Below are 12,719 nucleotides of genomic sequence, written 5' to 3'. Positions count from 1 at the left end.
CTGCCCACTGACACCCCAAAGGGAACCCCACGTTAAAGGTGCTGAAAGGAGGAAGGCGTGTGCTCAGCCCAGGGAGAACTTGAGACTGCTTCTCGAGCCCGTATTTCTATGCACAAGTCAGCGTTGCTGTACTGACCTGCTAGTAAAGCAGCTCGTAGGTATTTGTGTGTTAAGTGCTTGCCTCAGGATGATGTAAGATTTTCCAAACTTGCCTTTGAAGCTGTTGTAATGCTCACTGGCCCCGCCCAGCACACACTCGGCCTTATCTGCCCGTCAGTTCATTTGGTGGAATTGCTGTCCCTGCTGCCTGCCAGGACCTCGGGGGCGTCTGGAGCACAGCCTTCCCCACCCTCAAGAGCCAGGTTCCTTTTCTGCTGAGGACTGTGACAACATAGTGTGGCATGTCGTCATTGAACAAAAGAACCTCAGAGTCAGAAGTAGAACAGTTTATTCAGTAAACATCTTCCTGTAGCAAACTAGGTGTTAATCTGTGACTCACACGTCCCAAATTCCCAGAGTGCCACTGTCCCAGAGCTGGGAGGCTGGGCACTGTGGCTTCCCTGAAAGCCCTCCCCCACCCCGAAGTCCCTTGTCATCCTTGGACCCGGCCTAAATGATGACTCCGTATCTTCAAGTCTATGCTGTTTTTTGTCACTTTGTATAATCACACAACACAATTCTTAAGTACTTGAATCACTTCATAGTCATATATATAAATATATTTCACCCGGCAATATTATATAATAAATATTTCAATAAATTGCTGCATATCACACATTGAGAAAATGAAAGATCTGTGGCTTTTTCGAGGGTAAAAGATAAATTTTCTAAAATATCTGTGTCCACTGGATACAAAGTGAAATCCAGAAAAGGGTGTGGCCGCACCGCCCCTTATCGGAGCCGTAGGGAGGCAGGCCAGGCCAGCTGGTACTTCCTGGTAGGGTGGGTGCAAGTCCTACTCAGAATTGCGTCAGACCTGCCAAGGGGCAGAGTGGTGGGTTCGTGTGTACTGTGCGTGGGGGGCCTGGCTGGGAGGGAGATGTTTCTGAGAATGGGAGCTTCGGGCTCCTGGGGAACAGGCAGGCCTTGGTCACCTGCTCATTCTGAGGCCAGCTAGGAGGCTAAGGTGACAGCAGCCATTGCCCCCTTGCTTCCCAGGTCTGACTACCCAGCTTGGTCCCTGGGACACCCGTGGCACCAGGTGTCGTGTCAGCCCAGTGTGTGTAGGAAGGGGGGTTGAGGTAACTTCCTCAGCAGGCAGTGGGGGCGGGGGGGGGCGGGAGGGCACACCTAGCTGGGACAGCCCTGCACGTGGAAGAAACGTGCTGCAGGCTGACACCCGTCTCCTGGGTATGTCCCCCACCCCAGGTCCCATCACTGCTACAGCAACGCCAGGGACTTGGTCCCCAGCCTCCCCACGGCCGGCTCTTCCTCGGCACGGACTCCTCCACCCGTTGGAGCCCAGGGCCATATTCCCAGCCAGGTGGGGAAGACGACCCAGCTAGGCCATGGGTGGGCACCCGGAGCTGTGGGCTGCTGGGAAGCCTCTGCTTTGTCTGCAAAGGGGTTCTAGCTGTGTCATCTGGCAGGGGGATCCCAGCAGTGAGTCAGCCTCAAAGGCGACGGAAGAGGGACCTTGTCTGTGAACAGACGGGCCGAGGAGTTGAGAGGGCAGATCCGCCTGCCGGGTGCATGTCCCCTGCAGACCTGAGCACACCGCTCAGCTCCAGGCCCCTCATCCCTGCACAGGCTGGCCCTCCACGCAGGGCACCCAAGCAGGCAGCCCAGCCTTCCCCCATGGCCCACAGGAGAGAACACAGAAAGAAGGGCATGGTGGGGCTGGGCCACAGAAGCCGAGGCTGGAGGCAAGCTGCCTAATAGGCCAGGAAGGGTCCCGGTCCGCAGCCAGAGACAAAGCAAGTGCTGGGCACGCTGACCCCGACTGGAAACGGTCCCAGGACCCCAGCCCACCAGGGCCATTCCCCTGTAAAGATGGGTCCTGAAGTCGGTCCTGGTTCTGGGACCCACGCAGGTTTGCATGGGCCCTCCCCCAGCTGTCTGCAGTGGCCATCTTGGTGCTGGGCCGTGTGGCCAGTGTGGGCAGTTCCAGTGGGCTTCCTCCAGCACGTGGCCAGTGCCATTCCCACACTGCCCAGATATAGTTTGGACCCCAGCTCACCCTGCCGGGTGGTGGCCCCTCACCAAGGAGGGCAGCACTGAAGTCACACACCAAGGAGGACGGCGCTGAAATGGGAGCCGCTGCGCACTGTGAGCGTGGAGCCGCTGGCGTTGTCCAGGAAGACGGAGGTGTACTGCCCGGTCTGCGGAGAAGGGCAGTCAGCCTGCGCACGGCCAGCCACACCCCCTGCCCGCTCGGCCCTGCCACGGCCGGGCTTGGCACGCCTTGCCCTCAGACCCAGTGCCCGACCCCTATTCTAGTGCTTCCCAACGCCACACCCCTGCTCTATGCCCACGGCTGCGACAGTTCACGTGTGTGGGAGCAAGCCTCTGCTCGGGGCCAGAGGGACAGAGACGGGATTCCCCACTGCTCGAGGAGCCTGTTGGTTTCTAAACGGGTGTCAGGGTGGCCCTGCCCCACAGGCCTGGCTCCTGACCCATCAGTGCTCTGGCCTGGCTGCTCCAAGTGTGGTCCAGGCACCAGCAGAGTCCCCTCCTCTGGGAACTCCCAGAACTGCAGACTGGGGACCCTGGGTACACCATGTGTGCCATTTCATTTCTCCCAGCAGGCTCTGCGGTGCCCAGGACCAGACCACTAAATGCCTTTCAGCAACCACAGCTGCCGAGCCAGACAGCTTGGCCTCTAATCCTGAGTGCTGTCTGAGCTTGGGCAAGTTACTCAACCTTTCTGTGCCTTAGTTCCCATTTATAAACGGGAATATTAGTACCAACCTCAAAGCACTGCGAGAACTAAATGGTTCATTTATGTGAAGCGCTTAGAAGGGGGCCTGCCATAGTGCTATTTAAATGGGAGCTGTTGTCCACACATCCCTCTTACATTTTTTCTTTTTCAGTGAGTCCCACCCTGACAGTTCCTTAACTACTTGCCCACAGTACCAGAAAGCGACTGTCACTTCGGGTTTTGTGCAGGACATAACTACATGCCCTGCTTCCTGCAGTGGCGGTGGGCCCCGGTGTCATGAGGTCAGCCTGGGCCATGGAGCTGACCCCTGTGCCCTCGCTCCACCAGGTCCCTGTGGAGCACCAACCCTCAGGAAATCTGAAAGCCGCAAACGGATGAGAGAAGCTGCTGAGGATGGGCGGCCCTGTGGGCTCAGCAGCTTTGGGGGAAGGCTCTGCCTGAGTGCTGTGGCACTGCCCTGAACCTCTCCCAGGCCAGGAGTCGGCACTGGCCCCAGAGCTCCCTGCCAGGTCACCCACCGCCATGCCCAGGTGGTGCCCCCATGCCCGAGCCTGCCCCGTACCTGCAGATACAGGATGCCATTTACCGAGATGGTGAAGAGCTCGCTGCTGCTCTCCAGGCCTGTGACAGCCTCCAGGGAGCTGCAGCCAGAGCAGACAGAGGGTTAGCCAGAGCCCCCACCCTGATCCCATCAACTGCAACCCTAATGTGCTCACAGAAGACTCGGGGCCCAGCAAAGTGCCTTGGGGACAGTTGTCTTGGTCAGGTCTTTTGGTGGAGGTGGTATCTGAATTGGGTTGCCAAAAGGGGTGAGGACAGTCTCCACAAGGTCAAAGATGTGTCAGGAGAGGCCAACCTGGGCCCCAGCCAGGGGGCAGCTCTGCTGGGGAACAGGGCACTGGCTGGTGCAGCTGGGGGTGTGGGTGGGAAGCAGTGCTGCCACAAAAAGCTGTTTCAGGCCAATCTGTGGAGGGTCTTTCAAAACCACAGAAGTTTTGAGCGTCATTCACTCATGCCTTCTACAGCCATTGGGGGTGCCTATGTGTGGCTGGTCTGTCCTGGGGTACAGAGGGAGCAGGCCTACACTCCCAGACGAGGTGCACAGAGAAGAGGGGTACGTGAAGAATGTTCACAGGAGACGGGTGGGAGCGTGAATGCGGAGGGGACAGCGCCTCTGGACCACAGAGTTCCCTCTGGGGGCGTAGGAGAGGCTGGGCGGATCAAGCTCCCAAGCTCTGGGAAGGGGTTGGGGGGTGTGCCCAGGCAGCCGTGTATGTTAGGAGCCCCCCGTCCCCCCCGCCCCCCCTCCACCCCCGCTGCCGAGAAGGGTCAGCTGATGGGGCTGGGAGCAGACCCGGGGAGCAGGAAGGAGGCATCAGGGTCACCCACGCCACAGTGGCGGTGGGGATGAAGGACAGTCTGTCCAAGCGGGCGGGGGTGGGGCGGGGGGGGGGTGGACGACAGTGGGAGGAGCCGGGTCTGTTTAGCAGCGTGACAGCCCCAGCTGCCTGCCTGCTGCCCCCGCCCCCCACCGCCGTCACGCCCACTCACACGTTGCGCTGGCACCGGGACTGGATGCAAATGAGCAGGCGCAGGCGGTCCCGGGGGCGTGGCGGCCCCCTCCTGGGCTGCTCCGCCAGCGCTGCGGGCGGGGGCCGGGTGGTCAGGGTTTGGCGGTGGGTGGTGTGGGTGGTATGGGCGGTCCCTCCTCCCCCCTACCTTCCCCAACCCGGCGCCGGGCCTCACCCACGTGCAGCGTGGCGGCGAGCGCGTAGAAGCCAGCGACTGGCGCCGTGTACTGGCCGCTGGTCAGGTTCAGGCCCGGGCCACGGCGGAAGGCACCCTCGGCGTCGGGCTGCGGGGCGCATGCATGGTCATCCCGAGCGCTGCCTCACTCCCAGCCCCGGCCGCCCGGCCCTGACTCACCAGGTAGTAGACACCAAGCTCGTGCAGCGCACGTCGCTCCACGGATGCGTCCCGGCGCAGACGGCAGTGGAAGGCGGCCTCCACGCGCAGAGCCCGTGGGGCTGGGGCCAGGGGCGCGGCCAGCAGCGCCAGCACGCCCGCGTCCCCGGCTGCCTCCTCGTAGTCCTCCCGAGTGGTGTCCAGGACAGTGGCGGGGCCGCGAGTGCAGGGCTCGGGCTCCGTGCGCTCGCGCTGCCTCACTGCGCCTGGCACAAAGCAAGTGGTAGCCGTGTGCCGGGCGCACCCTGCCCTCCCTTCCGTGCCCCGGACCCATTCTCCAAATCCTGGCTCGAGACACCCCTCTCGGGCTGCAGGCGGGCAGAAACTTTGCTTCCCGATTCTATTGATGCTCCTGTTTCCTTTTACTCTTTGGCTCCCAGGAAGCTCAGGGCACGCACACCCAGTGGTGCCCTTGTTCTGTGCCTCACCTCCCTATCCTACTCACATTTCCCCCTTCGTGCTGCTGTTTTTTTCTGTTTATGTTTTTATTGGTAAATGCAGTGGTCTCAGCCAGCCCTGGTCATTTTTGGGAAGAAGCTGGGTGTAAATAAATATTGTAGCTATATTGGAAATATGGAGGTTCTTCAGCCGCTGAAGCTGGTTTATTTCAATGAGCAACATCGAATTGATGGGGGAAATGCTCTCTCACTAACTCTTCATAACGAAATCAATCTAGTGAACAACGTGACTCATCCATGAGCATCTGCTCACAGTGCAGGGACAGCCCCTAGCACGACAGCTCAGCTCTGCTGTCTCCCTCTGCCCTCCAGCTCCACTGTCCCACCTGGGCCTGGCGGTAACCGGGCATCCCCAGATGCCAAGGTGGGCTGCCCCAGTTCACTGTCCTCCCTACCCCTCTTGGTGCCCTCCCATGAGGCTCTGTGCCAGCAGCTGAGATCTATCAGAGGGAGAAGCAGAGGTGACAAGGGGAAGAAGCTGGTGTCTATCGCCAGGGCCTATGTTGAAGGGGGTGAGCCTCAGATCTCCCTGGAGTCACTGTGGGGATCAGGGGAGCACTCTGCAAACTTAAAGAGCCCTGACCCCTCCCTGATAGTCCCACTTGGGGGTAGGGGTTCAAGTCTCCTGGCCTCACCTGACTTACAGGTGGGGCGTGGGTGCTGGTCCCCCTGCACCTACCGAGCACCAAGTGGCCAAGTCCACCTTGCTCTGTGACGTGTCCTCCTTACCACTCTCCCACCCCCGGCCCCTGACCCTCGGCCTGGCCCAGGCCAGCTGGGGGGCCCCTGAGCCTGGCACAGCACAGGGGCCTCCTTGGGTGCTGCGGACATGCAGGGGCCCGTCTCAACTCTTCCAGGACCTCCCCGGGCCCACTCACACCCGAGAGGGGGGTATGTGCCCACATGGTGTGTACCCCTACCTTTCAGCAGCAGCTGGAACTCCTTCAGCAGTACATCAGGGGGGATATTGGGGCCCGGGGGGCCCTGAGGGCCAGGGGGTCCTGGGGGCCCTGGCAAGCCGAGCTGAAAGGGAACCTTGGCAGTGAGCACATCTGAATGGGCAGGAAGCAAACCGTGGGCACCTGCTCTGCAAGCTCTTGCCCCTAAGAGGCAGGCGAGAAGGGCTCCCACTGTGACCCCAACCTCCAAGCAGAGGTCAGCCACAGGGGCTTCCGACTCCGCTGAGAAGGCAGTGAGCATCCCTGCTTGAAAGCTGCCCTCCCAGGCCAACGCAGGCCTCCAGTGCCAGGATGCAGAGGGAACAGAAAGGGGCAGCCCATGGGGCTGCCTGACATGCCAAGGGTGCAGGGCCAATGGGAACAGCCCCCAAACAGGGTCTCCTGGGCCCCTGGCGTGGCATTTTCTGTGCTCCCTGACCCCAGGCTGGGTCAAATGCTCAGGGCGTGCCAGTGGGGGCCGGCGAGGGGCGTGGGGGATGATGGTGGGGCTGTGAGAGGACCCGCAGGTGGAGGCCTCTCTCTCTCTCTCTCTCTCTCTCACACACACACACACACACACACACACACACACACACACACACACACACACGCTGCTGGGGCTCCCCTACTCACCTTCAACTTCTTGGCTTTGCCTCTGCCCCCCCTCTTGCCATTGACACCCTTGTCACTCTGCCTGACGAAGAGCCTCCAGGTGTCCCGGGGGTCGACGCTGCGTGCTAGCCCAGTGGTCGGCTCCTGGAACACAGCTGCCATCAGGCTGCTCCCCACCCCTCACCCCCAAAGCACCCACTGAGCAGATGGGACACTTTTCAGGTCACTAGGTAGGACTGGCCTTGTCAACAGTGGTGCCCTCAAAGTCTGCACAGCCCCTGGGGACGACCCCTAGGGAACAGGTGACACCACAGCCTGGACTTTGTGGGAGAAGAGCACCCAGGACAGGGCAGAAAAAGATGGGGTGCAGAGCTCTGTACCAGGTGGCAATCCTGGCACCACTGGGCTACCAGGCCTCTTCTTGCTTCCTCCATAGGAGCTGCAGTGCACACACCTTTCCGGGAGAGTTACTGGGAGGATTGGACCACTGACACCCACAGGTGCCCAGGAAGAGGTGACTGATTACTGGGGTCTCCAGCTACCAGCAGCACCCCCTCCTTAATGCTCCAGAGTTCCAGGGAGCCCAATTTCAGCCTTCATAGTCCAGGGAGGTTAGGCGGTCTGGGTGGTCCAGCAGTGAGACCATGACTCGAGGTCTGTGCATAGGGTGTGACCGCTCATCTTCCTTGGGATGTCTGGCACACAGCCCAAGCAAGGACAGTGACGGTTCCAGAAACACCCATCCATTCCTCCGCACATTGCATTCTGACCGTCCTGACACTAAGTTCCAGGCGGGATCTGGCAGGAAGAAGCCTTTGGCCCTTTGGGCAGTGGGCCTCAGATGGTCTGGGTTCCAGACAAGGCTGCCAGCTGGGAAGGAAACTGGCCCAAGAGGGCTTAGATGAGGTCATGGGCGCCACTCTGGTGGCTGATGGAAGGTCCCGGGGTGTTAGAGCTGGCCAGGTCCTTCCATTAGACAGACACTGCGGTCCCTCAGCCACTCTGCAGGGACCTCAGTCTTCCTTCAGGAGCCACTGTGCTGTGGCGGGAAGGTGGGGGCTTCTGCATGGCAGGAGCCTCAAAGCACCCGGGGCCCTCCGTCCTCCCAGATTCTCCACGGCTCATTGGGCAGGTGCCCTGCAAGGCGCCACCTTGCTGGCTGCTCCCCCAGGACATGCCATCCCACTTTAAAGCCTGACTTCGGTGGAAACACATGGCAGGAGTTTTCCATGAAGGCTGGATGGCATGCCCAGCTGACCTCGCAGATGGACCCCTGGCCTCTGGGTGGACTCAAACACCAGTGTGGTTTCGGGGAAGCAGAATCAGGTGGAGCCACAGGGGTCTGGGGACCTATGAGACAGGCCTGCGGCGGTGTGGATGGGTGTCCGGCAGCTGTGCCAGCTGACCGAGGTCTCCAGCCTTGAGGGGTTCCCAGAAAAGAGCTGGGGAGCCTCTGGTGTCACCTTGGCCCCCACAGAAGGTCTAAAGCCAGAACCCTGCCTGGAAGCACCCCAGTTCCCCCTTTGCTTCCTGGCAACCATATCCTGACATCTGTGGCCCCGCCCCTTGGGGGTGTGGCTGCCTGTCTGGGCGGGGTTGCCTTCCATCCAGGGAAAGTGGCTTGGGTGGTAGAGACACGACTTCTGGAAGGCCCTTCCCAGGGAGCCTAAAGGGCTGGCAGCCACCTCCACCGTCGGGGCTTCCTTGGCCTTCGTGGTTCCAAGTGTGATGCTGAGAGCAGAGAGGTGCAGGCCTGAGGCCCCACTGACGCTCGGCCCATTGCATTTCCCATAAGCATCTTGATAACACATGGAACCCAAACCACCTTCCCATCTGAAAGGCCGCGCCCACACTGAGGGCTTTTCCCAAAGCCCCCAAATGCCCGCCTTCTCCAACCTGACCACCCTCTGCACCGGCTGGGAATGAAGCAGCGGGGCAGCGGGCAGCGCTAAAGGTCACCCCTTCACAGCCAGAAACCACACATCATGGGAGGGGGTTCTGCACCTCCACACACACTTCCTTCCCCCAGACCTGCAGAAAGGCAGTTTTTGTTTTTCACAGGGAATTGCACCAAATAGATTGGGGGTGCGGGTCAGTAATTTGCTCACACGTTTACCACAAGTACGTTCTTCCCAATTTTATGAGAATTAAGTTATTTAGATTTATTTTCCAACCTCTTTCTGTTCTTCAAAACACAGCATTTTCCCTGGCCTAGTAGAATTTTACTTTAATGCCAAAGAAAACTAACCAAAAACCAAGGTCAAGGCTAGCTAGCCTTTACAGCACTCGGCGGCGCAGAGGGGCGGCGTCCAGACGCCCCCCCTCCCCGCCCCGTCTCCAGGGCACCCCGAAAGCTAAGTGTTTTTATCCCCACGTTAGAAAGGAGGTCACCAAAGTCGGCCAGGTCCCTGCCCACGACGCCGCGTTTACACCGCCCTGGAAGCAAGCCTCCCTCTCTCGGTGCGTCCTGGACCTCAGGGAGGTGCAGACTCCGGGTGGGGAAACTGAGGTCCGGAAGTGTCTGCAGCAGTGGGGCCGGGGCGCGAGTGGGCCGGTTGCGCGTCGCGGCGTCTTACCGGCGGGCGGGTGGCTGGCCCAGCGCGGCTCTCCCCAGAGCCAGCGGGCAGCTCGTTTCCGGGTGGCGGCTTTTCGCGGACTCGGCTCCCCGAGGGCGCACTGGGGTCCTGGGGAACGAGGCCGGTGGCGGCAGCCAGCAGGCCCGCGTAGAGGAGCAACAAGTGGGCTCCAGCCGGGCGGCGGGTGGGGGCCATGCAGGCGGCGGGTGCCTCTCGGCTCCCAGAGCGGCGTCTCGGAATTGCTCTTCGGCTCCGCGCCTTATAAAGCGCTTGAATCCCCCGCCTCGCCGGGCCGCGCGTCACCGCCCGGCGCCCCCTCCCGGCTCGGCCGCGCGCTGCAGCGGAGGTGCGGGCAGTGCAGGGACGCTGCAGTGAGGAGTTGTGGGCTGGGGCGCAGGGTAGGGAAAGGGGTGCAGGGAGCATTTCCTCCAGGTGGCCTGAGCGCCCCCTCCCGTCGAGCACGTCTCAGCTCCAACTGCGGGCTCCCGGGGTCCCTCCGTGCGCGCTGTCCAGCACTTCTGTTTTGTGGGGAGCGGGGGTGCCCCTTCTCCCTGCCCTGAAATCTCCGCCCTGTCGATTCCCTTTTCTCCGCAGGGAGCCGGGGCACCTCCCTCTTGTCGGCCCCGGGGCATCCTTTCTCCCCAGGAGCGTCCTGCGAAATCCAGGTTGAGCACATCAGCGGGAAGACCCTCAGGGCCCCTCTTCGGAGTCCCTTTCCCAGGAGGGGACCCTCCCTTCCGGGGCTACTTTCTCCCCATGGCTGGGGCGCCCTAAGTTCAGGGATGCACCGTTCTTCCCCACTCGGGAGCACCTACAGGGACCTGGAGGGGTGGTGCCCGAAGCAAATCCACAGCCTGAGGCAGACGCTGTGCGGGTGGACAAGACCTGGGCTGAGAGAGCTGAGCCCTGTGGTGACCTAGGCAGGTGTGGGGAGCAGGCACCACCAGGAAGCACGCTGCCCACTGCCCACCGGTCAGCGCAGGGCACCCCACCAGGACAGGTGGACCAGACCCTTCAGGCCTAAACTCCAGGCACCTCCAGGAGAAGGGCCAGCCCCCACCCCACCCCCTCCCTGGGCTCTTTGTTCTATTAAGTGCCTACTGCCTGTCAGCGCCCCCCACCCAAGTAACCACATCAGGTCAGCACTCCAGGCTCTCTGCGACGTCCTACCCCCAACCCCCCCCCCCCCCCCCCCCCCCCCCGCTCCCCACACCTAGTGGGCACACAGTGCGTTTTGTTCAAGCATGGGGAAGGCACAGCTGAGGAACGCCCCTTCCCAGGCCTGCCACCCACACCAAGGGATGATTCTCACCTCTTCTGGGAAGAGAAGAGGCCTCACTCTGCCCTATTTCACAGAGTGTGGTGCCTCCAACTGAGAGCAGGAGATGCCGCCCCCCAGCCTTGGGCAGGGCCCCTGGGTGACACTCAGTCAGGAGCCCTGCATCACCTGGTCTCCTGCCCTCGGACACTGTTCCAGCGCTGGCTTCCTGCCCCAGACAGGAAGTGCTCCATAGTTTAGAAAAAGCCTGGTATTAGGTGTTAATTGTTCCTTGTGACTCTGCCTCTTTTCCTGTAGGACGTGTGGGGGGATGTAGAGGGGTTTTTCTTGGGGGGATAGGGTACAAGAAGAAAATGACCCTGCCCATCCTGAGAGTGCGTGTCCCCAGGAGTCAGTGTGTCCCATCGTTACTCTACGAGGATGTCTGAAAAAGAAGTTCTGTCTTTATCTTTTTAACAATTAAAAAAAATTATTAGTAGAATGAAAAATCAAAACTCCTATAGAAATTGTAGATCTCTAAGATGGTTGAGAAACACGGTTTATGGAATTTGCACTTAACACAATCTATGAACTTATTTCATCTGCAAACATTCATCAGCTTTGTTACAAATAAGGACATTCGCTCCAAATCCGTGGAAGGTGTTGCTGGAAAGCCCCTCAAAGAATGAAGGATTTCTCAGGTGGTTTCTCATTTCTGGTCCCACGAGGAAAGTCTGATAGGAAGCCTGCTGGTGAAACTTCATAGTGACATGTTTGTATGTGCTGGGGCGTGTGCTTCAGTGTTAAGTATTAACCTTTTGTTTACTTTCCTCCATCTGGGGAGACTGTGACCATAGGACGCTGAGGGTAGACTGTTCTCTTTGCTGAAACCTGCGTGCGATTGGCTGGTAGAGGGGGCTCCCATCCCCAGGCGATGCTGCTCTGTGAAGGTCTGCACCCAGCACCCACCGCTTCTCACAGGCCCCACTGATTGGCTCAGCAAGGTGGCTGGCTTGCCCAGGGACACAGCTGGGTCACATCTTCACAGCCACACATTGGGCCCATTAGGTCCCTCCTATTGCAAATGGTGTGAGAGTTGAGCTCCGTGATGAGATCAAAGGTTATGGAAGACAATATGGCCCTGCTTTTTCCCTGAAGGCAAGCAGGTATCCCAGGTGTGGCGTTTCCTGTGGTGTCTGGTTATGAGGGAAGCCCAGGGAAACAGGTGTGCCTGGCCATTCTTGAGCCCAGGGGCTTGTCCACAGAGCTTTCTTCCCCTGGGGGGCGAGGAGGGAATGCCACGGGTGCAGCCAACACAGTGGGAGGAAAGGGTCTCTGCTTGGTGGCTGGCCTGTCCCGGAGCACCTTGGAGTCTCAGTTTCCCTGCAGAGAGCAAGGATTAATGCACAGGAGCTCTTGGGGCCTGCTCTCGGGTGAGCTGAGTTCACGGTGGGCGCTGCTTGCCTCCCAGGCTGCCTGAGAAGTATGGGTCCCTGGGCTGGGCTACCAGCACCACGCCACAGGGCGGTGCCCTTAGACCTACGAAGGCAGAGGCTTGGGCCACATGGTCGGAGCCCAGGACTGACCCAGCAGTGGGTTTGTTCAGCAAATTTCATTCTTGCACAGCCATCTGGAGCAAAGGTCATTTGTGGTTTTGGAAGAGGCACATCTGCGCCCTTTCAGCAATCACCCCTCTGAAACGCGGTTTGCTGGTCTGTAAAGTAGGCATGATAACAGCTGGTGGCCCTGAGCTCTTGTCTGGATCTCGCTCATAAAGCTCGGCCAAGGCCAGGAGGAAGGAACCGTGGTGCTCACCCCCAGCGCAGAGCCCAGATTCTGTCCACAGGGGCATGAGGCACGCTGCTCTCAGGACCAGGTGCCATGGGCACCCCCCTGCACCCAGGAGGTGAGGCTCAGGCTCTGCCACCTTCAGCAACACCAGGAATGTGTGGGGACAGAGAAACCCAATTTGGGGCCCATGTGATCCTTACGATGTTCATGTGACACCATTTCCACCTCACAGTGGGGGGC

General features: G+C 60.1%; 1 protein-coding gene across 2 annotated transcripts; it reads right to left on the bottom strand.

The window, feature by feature from the left end:
* Nucleotides 1–592: 592 nt before the first annotated feature.
* ERFE (erythroferrone) lies at nt 593–10,028 on the bottom strand. Of its 2 annotated transcripts, XM_019740880.3 has the most exons (8): nt 9,431–10,028; nt 6,876–6,998; nt 6,225–6,327; nt 4,808–5,052; nt 4,628–4,736; nt 4,433–4,523; nt 3,444–3,522; nt 593–2,321 (listed from the first exon to the last, which is right to left on the bottom strand). In XM_019740880.3, the coding sequence occupies exons 1-8, from the start codon at nt 9,851–9,853 to the stop codon at nt 2,223–2,225; spliced, it is 1,272 nt and encodes a 423-aa protein (XP_019596439.3). In that variant the 5' UTR covers nt 9,854–10,028; the 3' UTR covers nt 593–2,222. The 2 variants fall into 2 exon arrangements, with proteins under 2 accessions (XP_019596439.3, XP_074171993.2); XM_074315892.2 differs by lacking the exon at nt 4,433–4,523.
* Between the last annotated feature and the right edge of the window lie 2,691 nt (nt 10,029–12,719).

This window comes from Rhinolophus sinicus, chromosome 17 (genome assembly GCF_057876585.1).
Source record: "Rhinolophus sinicus isolate RSI-liver-muscle chromosome 17, RSI-T2T, whole genome shotgun sequence".
In the NCBI taxonomy this organism is placed as follows: domain Eukaryota; kingdom Metazoa; phylum Chordata; class Mammalia; order Chiroptera; family Rhinolophidae; genus Rhinolophus; species Rhinolophus sinicus.
The sequence above is the reverse complement of the archived record's forward strand: the minus strand, read 5'-3'. Positions and strand labels throughout refer to the sequence as shown.

What these genes read in the sequence shown, in the direction of transcription:
- ERFE (XM_019740880.3), bottom strand. Translation starts at nt 9,853, where the DNA reads ATGCTCCCTGCACCCCTTTCCCTACCCTGCGCCCCAGCCCACAACTCC. An exon ending in GGCCAGCCACCCGCCCGCCG is followed by an intron (nt 6,999 to 9,430) that starts GTAAGACGCCGC and finishes GCTGTGTTCCAG; the next exon opens with GAGCCGACCACTGGGCTAGC. An exon ending in ATGGCATCCTGTATCTGCAG is followed by an intron (nt 2,322 to 3,443) that starts GTACGGGGCAGG and finishes CCTTCTCCGCAG; the next exon opens with ACCGGGCAGTACACCTCCGT.